The 13,913-nt window shown below is 37.4% G+C and overlaps 1 protein-coding gene across 7 annotated transcripts in view; it reads right to left on the bottom strand.

The window, feature by feature from the left end:
* Positions 1 to 13,913, bottom strand: part of FRY (FRY microtubule binding protein) — a 235,808-nt gene that overhangs the window by 8,411 nt on the left and 213,484 nt on the right. For all 7 annotated transcript variants that reach the window (XM_052671119.1, XM_052671120.1, XM_052671113.1 and 4 more), the window contains 5 exons: positions 12,900 to 13,063; positions 11,577 to 11,766; positions 6,647 to 6,796; positions 5,136 to 5,234; positions 4,416 to 4,499 (listed from right to left, as the gene is read on the bottom strand). In XM_052671119.1, the coding sequence (XP_052527079.1) occupies positions 4,416 to 4,499; positions 5,136 to 5,234; positions 6,647 to 6,796; positions 11,577 to 11,766; positions 12,900 to 13,063 (687 nt within the window). The remainder of the gene's footprint in view (positions 1 to 4,415; positions 4,500 to 5,135; positions 5,235 to 6,646; positions 6,797 to 11,576; positions 11,767 to 12,899; positions 13,064 to 13,913) is intronic.

The following is a 13,913-nucleotide window of genomic DNA, read 5'->3' as shown; positions in this document are numbered from 1 at the left end:
GGGAGATTTTGGTTAGATGTTAGGAAGAAATTTGTCGCTATGAGGGTGGTAAGGCACTGAAACAGGCTGCCAGAGAAAGAGCGGATGCTCATCCCAGGAGCGGTTCAAGGCCCAACTGGATGGGATCCTGGGCAGCCAGATCTAGCAGGAGGAACCCATGGGAGGGGGTTGGAACTGGATGGTTTTTAAGGTTTCTTCCAAGCCTATCACTCTATGATTCTATGACTATGAGAATACCAAATATTTACAGTCACTGGATCACTTACGCTAGTCCTTCATGCAGCTAATAAATGTTTCAGCTAAGAACCCTCAACTCCCACTGAAACAGCAACCCTTTGATTTATTACTGGAAGAAGAATTACTTTTCTGTACTATTAGCAGAACAGAAGATAGCAAAATACTAATCCTTACATCACTGGCTTTCCTTCTTGCTTTTTTCAAGGAATCATTTTTATATACTATAAAGAGACAAGAGCTACACAATTGCTTCTTAAGACATTAAAACTGTGATGGCAACACAGTTGTCAGTCATTTGATGACATACGAGAGTCCCATCACAACAAAATAGTTGCTCTGTGCGAGAGTTTTTAATTGCAAGCACATTTTACTGGGGTATTCTATGTGATTTGAAACTGCAGCAGACAAAAGCTTTTTCTCTCAAACTGGAAAGTTAATATATACATGAATATATTGTATTGTATATGTATAATATATACATGAATATATTGTATTGTATATGTATCAGAGAGAAAAAGGGAGATATAATATATGTTGTTGCATTCTTCAATATCCACTGGAATTGAAGGACAGCAGAAATTGCTCCATTTGGAGAAAGCCAAAAACCTGCTGTGGTCCTCTAGAAAAGCTGTCCACAAGAGCCAAACTGAGCTTATCGTGAGTCCATGGATCTGTCCAACAGTGGTCAGATAGTATAAAGAAACTGTAATTTCTAATCTAATTTCCAATCAACCTTCTAATTTAATAATGAGATTCACTTTGCCTTTAGGTATACTGTGACTCAGTTGAACTCCAGATTACTATGGCGTCAGGATGTAAGCCTTCAGTCCTGTAGGTGGCCCAGAGTCATTGAACATTCAGCCACAGGAAAACCCACAGCAAAAGGCACATTCTCAACTTCTCCAGCAAAGTGCTAAGGGATGCAAAGTGCTTTAAAAATCCATTAACAGCTTGAGTTTGTACAGCCCACACTCAATAGACTGTAATCTTTTGAATGAGCAAGTTTTAAGGAAAGTGTATACTGACTTTGGACTTGCAGAGTAAGCTGAATGTCTCATTAGGAGACAAATACTTATTTGAATTAGTTACTAATAATTGTCTTTAAAAGTGGGATCTTTCATGTATCTCTTTTCAAAAATAAAAAACAAACCCCAAACACCCCAAACCAGTCTTTGGCTAGATAAAAAAATAAAAATCCCCATTTGGTAGGGAGCAAGAATGTACCATGAGATTTACTTATCTGTTACATGTGGACAGACAGCATAACAGTATGTGCAGGTAATCTGTCAATAGATCAGCTCCTCTGTGCTTAAGATTCTGCAGCATCAAATGACTGAATGTAGCATCACAGCTTACAAATCAGAGACATGGACCAATCATGCCATCTGTTGCAAGAGTAAGAGGTGGTAAGGCATTCTGGGACATTCAGCTGTTACCCAATTTGCTCGTTCCAGTAGCTGGCCTTGACAACTTCTATTTCAAGCTCCTTTAATGTCAGAATAAGCAATTTTTGCCTTTGCCTATTTCCAGCAACAGTAACAACAGTCAACAAATCATGTGCAATTATTTTGAACTAGGATCTGATTAGGGAAATCAGTGCCAAGTGAATTGTGCACACAGGCAAGCAAAACCCATTTAAGCTAGTTGTGATGCGACCCTGATGGCAAAACTGAATCTGATCTTATGTCTGTTTTGGGGTTCTCTGGGGAGTTCTGAGAATCCTAGATTTCTGCACTCCATAGAACAAGGTATTGCTTTTTTTCCTTGCAGTTATTTCTGAATCTTTTCAGAAGTAGCCTGGTTTTGTGTTTAGCTATTTGTGTTTCGCTAGGCATTTTTTTTATGTCAGAAGTTTTAGGCAGGATTTCAGGACTCAGTCAAACCATCAGTAAATCTAAGAGTTCAGACAGGTTCCCTAATGGCTACCGCTGTAAGACAGATGTTTTTTTCCTGCAGCTGGTAGATTCTTTGGCCATCCAGGCTAAGGGAGAACACAAAAGGAAAGGCATGAAAAAAAATATCTGTCAATCTAAGAATTACTTATCCTATTCCCTTTCTAGTAACATTTCTCCTTCTCCTCTTTTCTGAACTCTTTTTTCCATTACTCTTTTGTTTATTCTTTTGTTTCTATTCTTTTGCTTTGTATTCATTTATTCTTTTGATGAATAAATAGAATGAATTATTATATATGAGAAAGTTCCCTTGGGAAGAGCTGTTTTCAATTGACAGGTGAGTTGAGAAGGGGAAGAAACAAATATGTCTGTTGATCAAACACCTACCATCCTGTCCACTTCCAAGGAATAATGTATTTTGGGTTGAAAGAACATTGCTGGGATAGAGGATTATTATTATTATTGTTATTATTATTATTATCAAGGATTCTTGCAAGACTAAGAAACCCTTTTTTCAGACTGCTTGATAAGCAGTAAAAATACTGACTCTGGTTTCACATTTAAATCTGAGAAAAAGAACACCTAATTAAAAAAGTAATAATCAAACATGCAAATGGAACGTATTTGTTAACTTTTAGAAGCGCTCAGACCATTTATATGTGAGCTCAGTTCATACTTTATTCCTTCTCCTCAGCATTCTCTCTGCTGTACTTTTTCAAAAAAGAAAGTAAGCAGATGATCAGCAAGATGTCTGATCCTCCATCCATTTCTGGGGGTTACCAAAATAGGGATGAAGAGTATAAACAAACTGCATACAGCAACACACATAACACCTACTACCTGAAGCCACTGATCAGAGTCTTGTGCACCAGTGGGCAGAGGTCATCCACAGACAGCCCAATTGTTGTGCCTCTCCATGTATCACTTAACCTCCCTCCCCAGATCTACTTGGCAGGAGAGGCAGTAGCACACGTTCCAGGCCCCTCTTTTGCAGAATTTCTCTTTTGTGAGAATAGCTCACTTGTGACTTCCTGGCACACCGTAACAATTACAGAAGAGACAGCATCTTCTTTAAATGCATAGGAAGGCATGTGCAACTTTTGCTGGTGCCAGTGCCAGATGGGGGAAGACTGAACAGTTTTCCCACCACCTGTGACTACAGCCAGAGGATTTATTAGCAAATCAGATTTGCTAATAAAATCAAGGAAGCTAAAATGCAGGGATGGCAAGGATTTGGGATTATTGAGCAATGGCACAAAATCAAACCAAACCAAAGAAATAAATGCAACTGAGGTCAAACTGGAAGATGAAATACATAGAGATGGAAAGATAGGTTAAAATAAAAACAGAAGACAATAAAATGATTTGGGGGAGAAGACAAACAATCAAAACCAACATGACAATGTCTTAAAAAAAAAAAAAAGAGTTCTGAAAATGTCATTATAACCTGTTATAAGCTATAATTCATGTAAATAGGATATGTTATTTTTTTCTACATGCTCCTGCTGTTCCTTGACTTTGGCTAATTCTCTTCATCCTCCTCCTTTTTCAATGTCCTCATTCCTTTTCCTCCAAAAAAGAAATACAACCCACAAAATAACCCAACTCATTCTACAGCACAAAGACATCACCTGTTTCTTATGGGTAGTACATCAGATCACAGGCATGCCACTGGATCATGCTGATTTCTGAAATGACTGATTTCTTAACTGGAATTAATATGCTAAATATATATGTACAGATAAATATATATACAGACTTATGTGTAAAACTTGTGTCTAGAAGTGACAGAAGAGCTATTTTGCCTTTGCTATAAATACTTTCCTAAAGCATGAATAATTTAACCAGTCATTTTATAGTCATTATTTTGTAACTGCTAATGTAAGTGGATTTCAACCAGGTAAGTCTTTCTGTTTTGCAGGCTGAGTCTGTAACAGCTGTAGACAAAATGGGAGTAATGTGGAAGCACAGTACATCAGGACTGATTTTCAGAGACAGTGTGCTGTGGGAAAATGACTTCTCTGAAATGGATTGCACACACAGCCCAGGCAGGGTTAACTCTGATTCCTTGTCTAGAATAGGAAGGCATAAGTATTGCCTCTGAAAACTTGTCATTTCCTTTGGCCAAGGCAACAACAATTCCTCTAAGTCTCGAGTGTGAAAACTGGATTATGCCAAACCCCCTCAGTGAGAGAAGGGGGAAGTACAGCACGACCTTGTGGATCCAAGAACAAGACATATCACATGTCACTTTAGAGGAGTGAAATAATCCTTTTCACTCATTACCTTCTCTTCTGAGTCCCCCGGTTGGCAGGTAATAACTCCATCTCGTGAGCCCCCAGCAAACGTTGCTTTGCAGTTTGCAAGCCACTGTTTTCAGAAACAAATTGAAAGAATATATGAATAAAGCCCTTAGCTTGATTTGCATAAAGGTAACAGTATTCTAGTTACATAGAACATAAACAAAATTTTGCAATTTTGATTTTTATTCACACAGACTATTTGCTTTGAGTACAATTTAAACAACTGCAATTTTACATTCTATTAGTACTATTAATATTTTAATTGCATAAAACAAGAAAAAGAAAGAATTATTTGCTAGCTGGGAGAAAGGAAAAATTAGGAATATTAAACATGCTGATGTTTCTAAAATTAAAGGACTTAATACATTTTAAGTTCTGGTTCATACGCTCAGGAAGAAACATGAAATGAATCCAGTATCTGAAATACTCTTTTTTATTGAATGTTAAACACAGAATCACAGAATGGCCCGGGTTGGAAGGGCCCTCAAGGATCATGAATCTCCAACCCCCCACCACATGCAGGGCCACCAACCTCCCCATTTAATACCAGACCAGGCTGCCCAGGGCCCCATCCAACCTGGCCTTGAACACCTCCAGGGACGGGGCATCCACCTCAATTAGACACTACCTGCAGTCTCCTGACATAGTGTCAATATACGCACAGAAAAACAAGAACAACAGCACAAAGCACAATCCAGCGTACCGAGAGAGTTGCTTCTTTTCTGTTGTTGTATGTGTCCAGGTATTCCTGCAGTTCTAGGACACTGAACTTCAGTTTTTCAAGAAGGCCACAAGAAAGAAGCTGGAGAAATGAAATTTCATTAGCATTAGCTAATTTCATTAGCTAGCAAACGTCACTATAAAAGCATAAAAATATTATCAGAATAGGAAATATAGCAGAGAAAATATCTTGCAAAATAATACTTAGGTTTATATACACCAATAACAAAAATTACCTGATTTTATGTTTATGAAAAAAAAATAGATACATAGAACAGTATATTGAGAGCCTACTAGCAACAGGTGCACCTATGATAATTTGGACTTGAAGCTGTGCTTTGTTTTTTAGCAGCTTCACAAAGGACTTTTTCCCTAGACCAAAAACACTGCACAAAGCTCATCTGGTTAATCTCTACAGCTTGATGTAAAGCACAGCGCTTTGTGGTCACAGAAGCTGGCCAAAAGCAGGCCTAAGATTGCATTTCAGAAGTAATGCTCCCATGTGAGGTCACATTTTCCTGAAGCTTTTGGACAAACAGGGGCCAGAATGAGAACAATGAGAAGGGTCACCTCAATTACTAATATATGAGGGCTGCTCTGAATGTAATGCCTTCTGTTTTAAGATGTTGGCCCACGACATCAGAAGCAGATGTTGGTGATATGACAGTTGCAGTTGAACCTTCTCACCAATATTCCATCACATTTTGATGCCATGTGACAGATGGCAGCAGAGGGACAGTCTGACAGAATGGCATCTGACATGGAAATGCATCTGAGGCAAAGGCTGAATTCCTCCATGAGGAGAAAATGGCACCCACTGACATTCACTGACACTTGCTGAATGTTTATGGAGACCAAACAGTGGATGTTAGCATGGATAAAGTTGGATTATGTGGGTAACATTTTCCAAGCAATAATGCTGTCACAGCAACTAGAAACAGTGGTCACCTCCACTGGTGCAGATTTTTATGAGCGTGGCATGCAGACTCTTGTTCATCAGTGGTGAAAATGCATAGCTAATGGTGGTGACTATGTTGTAAAATAGTATTTTGAAGTTGAGAATTTGCTCTACCAAATAGCATTACTGTACTTTTTTGTATCTATTGTGGTTTCCCTGGAAATAAACAGGAGGAATAACTTTTGGAGTGATTTATGTAAATTTCTTATGATCTTTTTAATATCTCATATGAAGCCATGGTGAACTATGTTAAAAACAGCTCTTCCTTTGCCATTTGTGTGGCCAAACAAACCCAGTGGACACCTCTTTTGTACTACTTTCTGGCACACAGGCTCAACACATTGTATCGCCCATCTGTCAGTACTTAGTTAGTAAAAGAGTATGAGAAGTTAATGGAAATTTGCTTAAGAACAAGAGAAAAAAGAAAAATTACAGATGGGAGGAGGTTGACGTATCCACACAGGAACTGCCTTTACATGAAACAGGGGAAATAACACTGCTATGCAGCGTATGATATTTGAAAACAATATACTCACTGTTTCTGCATCTACAAAAAGAGTAGGACATTCTGAGCACGATGTTAGCATCTGAGAAGACCTCACAAACTTGGAGCCTATTCCTCGCAGGTTGTCTCCCAAGTAGCTGGCTGCATCGCAGGTTAGGAAGCAGAATCTTTTCTGAATATTCTGTAAAGCAAAATATACTTTATCACATTCTTTACCAAAGTTCTTTTATAAACAAAATTGTATGCTTATTTTTTTGAAGTGTGTATGTCATACAATAATGTGTAACAGAGGTCACCTTCCTGCTCAGAACTCATTGTTTGCTCATGGATATGAAACAATAATTATTATGCTGGTGCACAGTGCACAGCTGTGTGGCTGTGAAACTAGCTGCAGAGTCAGTAATCATCTACTGCTGAAATATTTTTTTGTAAACATGATTCAATCTATGTAAAGTCTTTTACCCACATGTAGTTTGTTTTCTTGTCAGTACAGGGTTAACAGAGTTGATCAGCACATTACTTTTTCTGTCCATTCCGGGCATTGTTTTGTTAGTATTCCATGTCAAGGGGTTAATCAGACAGTATAATGGACATCCTAATGCCAAACAACAGCACAGAAAAGCAGAACAGAACTTTTGCTTTCCCCTGGGGGAAAAGGTTTCTTACTAAAAGTTTGCTGTTGTTTGGGAGGACTCCAAAAATACTGCATTGCATCCGGGAATTATTCTTCTCAAAAGATTTCTTTTCATTTTTTGTCATTTTGAGTCCTTAAACAGCCGGTACTCCAGAACCATCAGAAGCATCCTAATGCTGACACTTCCTTTTCATCAGCTAATATATTGAGTAACAAAAATATTTAGTCTCACAGGACTTGTATTGATAAATACAGAACAAGTTTCATTGCTAATGTGTATTTCACTAAGGCCAACTGCTCAGCTAATGAGAATAAGGCGAAAATGTTTTTTAAAATAAAAATACACAACATTTTTATATTTTACCCCATATAACTGTAGGTACTTCTCTGAGGAATTTAAGTTAGGACCTGCATTACTGTAAGCATTCCTCAGTGCAGAAAAGCGCTTCCCAAACACCTGTTTGTGTGACAGACACATATGGCCTTTAGTCCTCCTATTCAGGGGTCCAGATGCAAAGTGCCTAAAATCAAGTGAGCTCAGTTCAGAATTTATGGATAACAGACACCAGTGGATTGGGTGACTCTTTACAAAAATAAATAATAACCATCACATTATAGGTAGGGTATGCACCATAAATTATTTCTAAAACAGTTAAAGAAAAAATTTCTCTACAGTGCAACTTAAGCACTTCTCTCTAAAGCATCTGAACCAGTCAGATTCACACTCAAGATCTGCATTTTTCTACCATCTTCAACACATCAACAACGCTCTACACACGTCACTTAGCACAGAGCTCAGATTCTCTGCTGCACTTGAGTCTGTGGTTGACACAAGGGGCATTCTATTAGGAGAAACAATTGTTATGTTCTGTATTAATGTATTTACTGTCTTAGGTAGAAAAAATGGGTCCATAGGTAACCAGGTATGTAAAACCATACTCAGAAGTTAATTATAAACAGCTCACTATCCAATTCAAAAGATAAATTGAGTAGGATTCCATTGGGATCTGTCTCGGGCACTACCTGAATCATTAATGAAAACACTGAATAATGGAACATGCAACACGCTTATTAAATGCAGAGATGGTTGAACTGTGGGGTCTGCAAGCAATTTGGGAGCTAGCATTATAATTCACATTGATCTTGGCAGACTGGTAAAATAGTGCAGGGAAACAAAGGGCAAGGTTGTACACAGAAACAATTACAGTGCACATTCACGATGAAGAGTAGACAGGAGGGCAAAGCTCTGTAGAAAGAGATCTGCCTATTAAATTGGTTTACAAGCAAAAAGTGAATTAGCTGTATCCTACAGTAAATCAATTATCAGAGAGACACAAGATTTTACACAGGAATAGCTTCTACAGAACATCTAATCCAATTCTAGTTATTGCTGGTCAGAACTTCGGCCAAAGTAAAGAATCTGCTCTTGCTTTTCAAGGAATACACAGACTTATTGAAGAAAGCCCACAGCAACACCTAGAAGTTTAGAAAATATGACTTCTGGTGATGGTTGAAGTTAAGAACTGAAGTTAAATAAGACAAGATTTGGATAGATGAAGTCATGACAATGGTCTTCAACTATAAGCAGGAACTACAAAGAAAATAATGTATCACTGCGGGCAGAGCAAGAAATCACGGATGTAAAACAGAGGAAGAGGAGTTTTCAAGGAATGGCAAGAATAATGAACAACACTGCCAAAAGATGATGTGAGGCTTCATCTTAGCAGACAAGTTAAGAACAGCTTATACAAAGAAGCTTAAAAAAACATTTGACCAAGGCGAAAGTTGTAGCCCCTAGCAAGACAAACTCCTCAGTTTTCTTCCAGCACTCTATGAATTACTTTAAACAATCCTACTTTATTTCACAAACATAACTTTCTCAAAACATTTCAGCCACAGCTTCATCAATAGCTGATAGTGTAAAGTAGACAACATATTCCTTTACTGCATTCCTTTTCATACAATCTTGAAAGCAACAATCAATCTATAGCTAAGAATGTAACAGACTTACAGAGTGAAGTTGTGAAGTATTAAAACTGCCAATGAAAGCATTTAGAAACTACACATATATATACTACTTCAGTAATTATATTTATTTTGCAATTAAATGGACTATCAGTTCTACAACAAGTTATCTCAGATATATCCCTTTGGGTACAGATTACAGTGACCGAAATCTTTTGAGCAGGGCCATACATACATTTTAATAAATAAAACTATCAGGAGTAATAATGACAATATCATCATATTGTCATCATAGGTATATGCTTGCATTTTGTCTTGTGTTTCATGTGTATGTGAGTAGTAAGAAAACATCCTCAGAATTTTTTCCTCTTAATCTGTTTTTTTTTCTTCTGGGAAGAGGATTTTTATTAACAAAAAGGCTCAACTGGGCAAACTACTTGCTGGCTCACAAATCTGCTTGTCTTGGAACTGCATGGTTTTCTGAAAGTCATTGGATTTGACAGAAATCAAAGAGGCAGCTTAGAGCAGAGACCTGAAAGGATTATCCAGAGATCTCTGAGATACGACCAGTTTACAGAAAAAGTACTTCAGTAATTTTAGGAATTTTAAACAAGTTTAGTGTGCTGTGGGCAAACATCCAAGTTACCATCGACTTGATGAAGACCAAAATGTAGGTACTGTGGAAAACACACTTCCTTTGCTTCATCAAGTATTTAGTTGACAAAACACTCCAAACAAGGACTTTGCTTCACGGTTAAACATTTTGGCAGCACTGCATTGCAAGCCTTGCACATACTGGGCCTATTTCTGAAACTTGCTGGTGGTGAGGGTCAAAAATCTTTTAAGATTGTGGAAGAGTAGCAAAGTTTAATGGCGCCAACACAATGTAATTCCAGACAAGTTGGGATCTTACAAAAAAAAATCTGGGAAAATAACAGCTACTTCTGTAAAGTAAAAATGTATCTGTTGCCCCATTTAGAAAATCCTGATATCTTGATACTCTCAACACCTTACGTTTTTTTCATTTACTATTATCCATGTTCCACCGTTATTGAAAAATCTTTTAAGAGCAGTATTAAATCTTTCTTATCCGGTATCAACTGAAGAAAATCACTAGGTTATTTTTTGAAAACGGGAGAAGCAGAACAAGTAATGCACTGTGTGTCAGGTTTTGGAGTTAAACAAGCACTTCAAAAGTAATATTCAGGTTTTGCATTACATGCTATTATATATTGTTTTAATTTTCAGCAGTGCACAACAACAATTCCTTTTCACCCCTTCAAGGAGGAGGAAAAGGACAGCTCTCAAAACACTTGAACAGAGCTACTAACCTCTAAGACTGATGTAAAGGAAAAAGCTGAAACACACATTATGAAGAACCACAGTTCTAATTTTCAAAGTTGACCTGCCATGCACTTAAGTCAGCACTGAGATTTTTTTCAAATAGTCATTTATCAGTGCTTAAATGAATGCTTATCTTTTTAGGTACCTCTACTTACAGTGGTGTAATCTTTAAAGGAGAGCACAGTGCACAGCTAAAAGGCATAAAATTATTTCCTCCAGAGGAAATAGGATGGAGAAGAGAGCCCTAAATTTGGATGCTTCTTTTTCGTAAGGACAGTTTCAATACATTAAAAGATCTCAAGATGGTATATTTATTAACAGAGAACCCACTGCTATAACAATTGCTAAAAACAATAGCATACTCTGAGACCACATGGAATTTAATTCTGAATGAAATTACCTGGCTGTTGTGTACCCTGCTGCCTCATATAAAGCAGGACAAACCACGGAAAAAAGCTTAAGAACTAATTACATGCAAACTAGATAGTGGTTCCTTAGAACAGACCATAAATTTTACCCCTTTTTTCTAATCTGTTTGCATGATGCTTGTCTTTGTAAATACACAATTTTAGAATGCAGATCTGTTTATAGTTTTTAGACTCATTTTCTGGAGTTCATGTTACATGATGGCAGCTAGCTATTTCTATGCAAATGATTAGCTACAGAATATTTGACATCGTTGACATTTACAGTGGGCACTGTCAAATCTCAACAGTTTAACATGGAAGAGTAACAGTCCTTTGAGGTGAAAAGGCTATTTCTAGCAATTTGCAAAGCATGGAAGAAAATACCCTTTAGAGTAGATCCACATTTTTTTAGTGTTATTTTCAAGCCTTCAAGTATGAGATTTTTATTTTTGTATTATTTTTATGACTACAGAAGACAGTTCTACATGAAAATCTGGTATAATAATTGCACTTGAATAACCTGAAAAACTATCCCTGTTAGTTCATTACTACTACTGTCAAAATCAGTAGCCAGGCACAATCTACACATTTTTCGTTTCTTATTTTCTCACCTTAAACAGGGAAGAGAACACATGAAATGTATAAACTGCACAGGAACCATCAGAATCGCACATGAGCTGGTTGATGTGACTACGCCAGGCTTCTTCTGCATCATCACATGCTGCTGGCTGAAATGCAGCAAGGATGGCAGAAAAAAATGGTGAGGGCGGAGGGGAGGCATTTCGATCAACATCTCCAAAACTAAAGGAGAAAAGAAAATAAACCACGATGAAAGCAGAAGCGCAAGGAGGTGGCAGATAAAACACACTGTAAGAGAGATTAAATTCCATGAGCAATTACAGCATCTTTCTAAAAATACTCATGATCTTCCAAATTATTTTTGAAGATTGGCAAGACTTCAGCCACAATGAGGTAAAATCTCCAAACTGGATTCCCTATCTTCAGGCCATTCAAATCTGCATTACCTTACCTTGAGGAACCTATGTTGTTTTGTCATAGAATGGTTTGGAAAAGGAAGGCTGAAATTTCACAGGAGGACAGAACTTAGGAGGAAAACACTTATTCTGGGAAAACTTGCTCACGTTAATGTGCAGCAAAAGCTTGGAAAAAAATATCTTTGTGTGTACAAACAGTACACACTCTGACATGTTTGGTTTAACTCCCCCACAAACAACACATTCTTAGCATGGAGCATCATTCTTGTTCTTCATGGTGAATTAAACAGGTGGACTCTTATTTTAAAAGAGTACTAAGCTACTTGCTCCTGTGTGCTCCTTGCCTTTGTGATAGAGAAACACTCCTGCAGCTCCCAAGAACAGGAGCTGATTCTGAAATGTGGTACAGAGACAGAAGGCCTCTTTATGCCTTCTTACTGCTTTAGTCTTCATAGATACTGACTGCTGTCTAACTCAGCATTCAAAATCTGAAGGACCTGCACATAGCATGGAAGAATCCTGATGCCTTCGTGCAGCATTTGCTGGGGTCCATCCATCATTTGGAGGATTTTTGACAATATCATAAATTCCTTATGATCCATAAGCAATCAAAAGGATGAATGCATGGATAATCTGTTGAACAGTTAACTCAGCAGTATTTCTGTTACTGCAAAACTTTAAGAAGTATTTTTCTCTTTTAATGAAATATATCATGTATAAAATGACTAACTGCATAGGTGTATGCACAATTTGTATCTTGTTTCTCCTATAAGGAAAATATTTTTCTTTCTGTAGTTGTATGATAATTATATTGATAATTTTATGCTTACCTTTCCAGTACCCAAATGATTAAGTTAATCAACATCTTGATACCACTTTGTTGTACAGCTTAAGAGGATTTTTAGAAAATCCTCTTAGAAATAGCAGCATTTAAAGTACCTGGCAAGAGCAAATTGTTCCAGCCTGTCAGCTTTCTCTTCAGTCTCTGTCATATCCAGACTGAGGCTATCACTGCATTCAAATGCTCCTGGGAGTTCATTTGTAGATGCTGAAAGCTCATCCTCATGGACTGCTGTGTCTTGCTCTGCATGTATGGCTTCAACCTAGGGAAGTGAATGATGATGTCTTAGAAAACAGCAAACTAAGAAGTTAATAGCACTAAAAGCTAGAAAGTACTTAATGAAAAATAAAACAGCATGTTAAATGGCACAGATGTAAAGCTCTATGAAATAAAACACGTGAATTGAGTCACACTTCTGTAATAAGACTGTATCTGCTTAACTTGCTGTCTTAGAATAATTTTATTTTTAAAGGTATTTCTTCAACTGAATTGCAAGGAATTTCAGATTTCAATACACTTGGCAACATAGCAGGGATGCATTTTTTTCAGGAAGAACAATAGGGTTCCTGTTACTGTCAGGCTGTCCTTGTTAATTCTTACTTTATGGTGTCCGAGAGAGAATTAAAGACTCTCAAGATAGACTTAAAACAATCACTGTCCAGAAAACTGCATGCATGTTTAGAATTTAGGATTATTCTTAGCATGCCGTGTTTACTCAGTAACTGCCATAGAAGAGGAAGCCAAAGCATTTACAGGCCATTAAAAGGATTATGTTTCTATCACTCCTTTTTTTTCTATCTGTTAGTACCTAAAGCTAATGGACACGTCTAATCACCTCCCTTGATTTCTTTTTGAAAACTTTTCAATTTCTCTTACATTTTCAGTCTGAACAAATTTTGTTTGAGTTTCAATCTTTTGCCTTTTGTCAACATCATCCACAACATCTCTGCACAGCAGTGGTGGTTCAGATTACTCCAGCAAGGAGGTCGTAAACTCTTTATCTTTTCTATTTGAGATGTCTCATAAAGGCACATGCTCCTGCATAGATGCACATATGCATGTACATGTGTGTTTGGAGCAAAAAAGATAGTAATATTCCTGAGTTCAAGACA

Source organism: Tympanuchus pallidicinctus, unplaced genomic scaffold, assembly GCF_026119805.1.
Source record: "Tympanuchus pallidicinctus isolate F22 unplaced genomic scaffold, pur_lepc_1.0 scaffold11, whole genome shotgun sequence".
In the NCBI taxonomy this organism is placed as follows: Eukaryota; Metazoa; Chordata; class Aves; order Galliformes; family Phasianidae; genus Tympanuchus; species Tympanuchus pallidicinctus.
The sequence above is the reverse complement of the archived record's forward strand: the minus strand, read 5'-3'. Positions and strand labels throughout refer to the sequence as shown.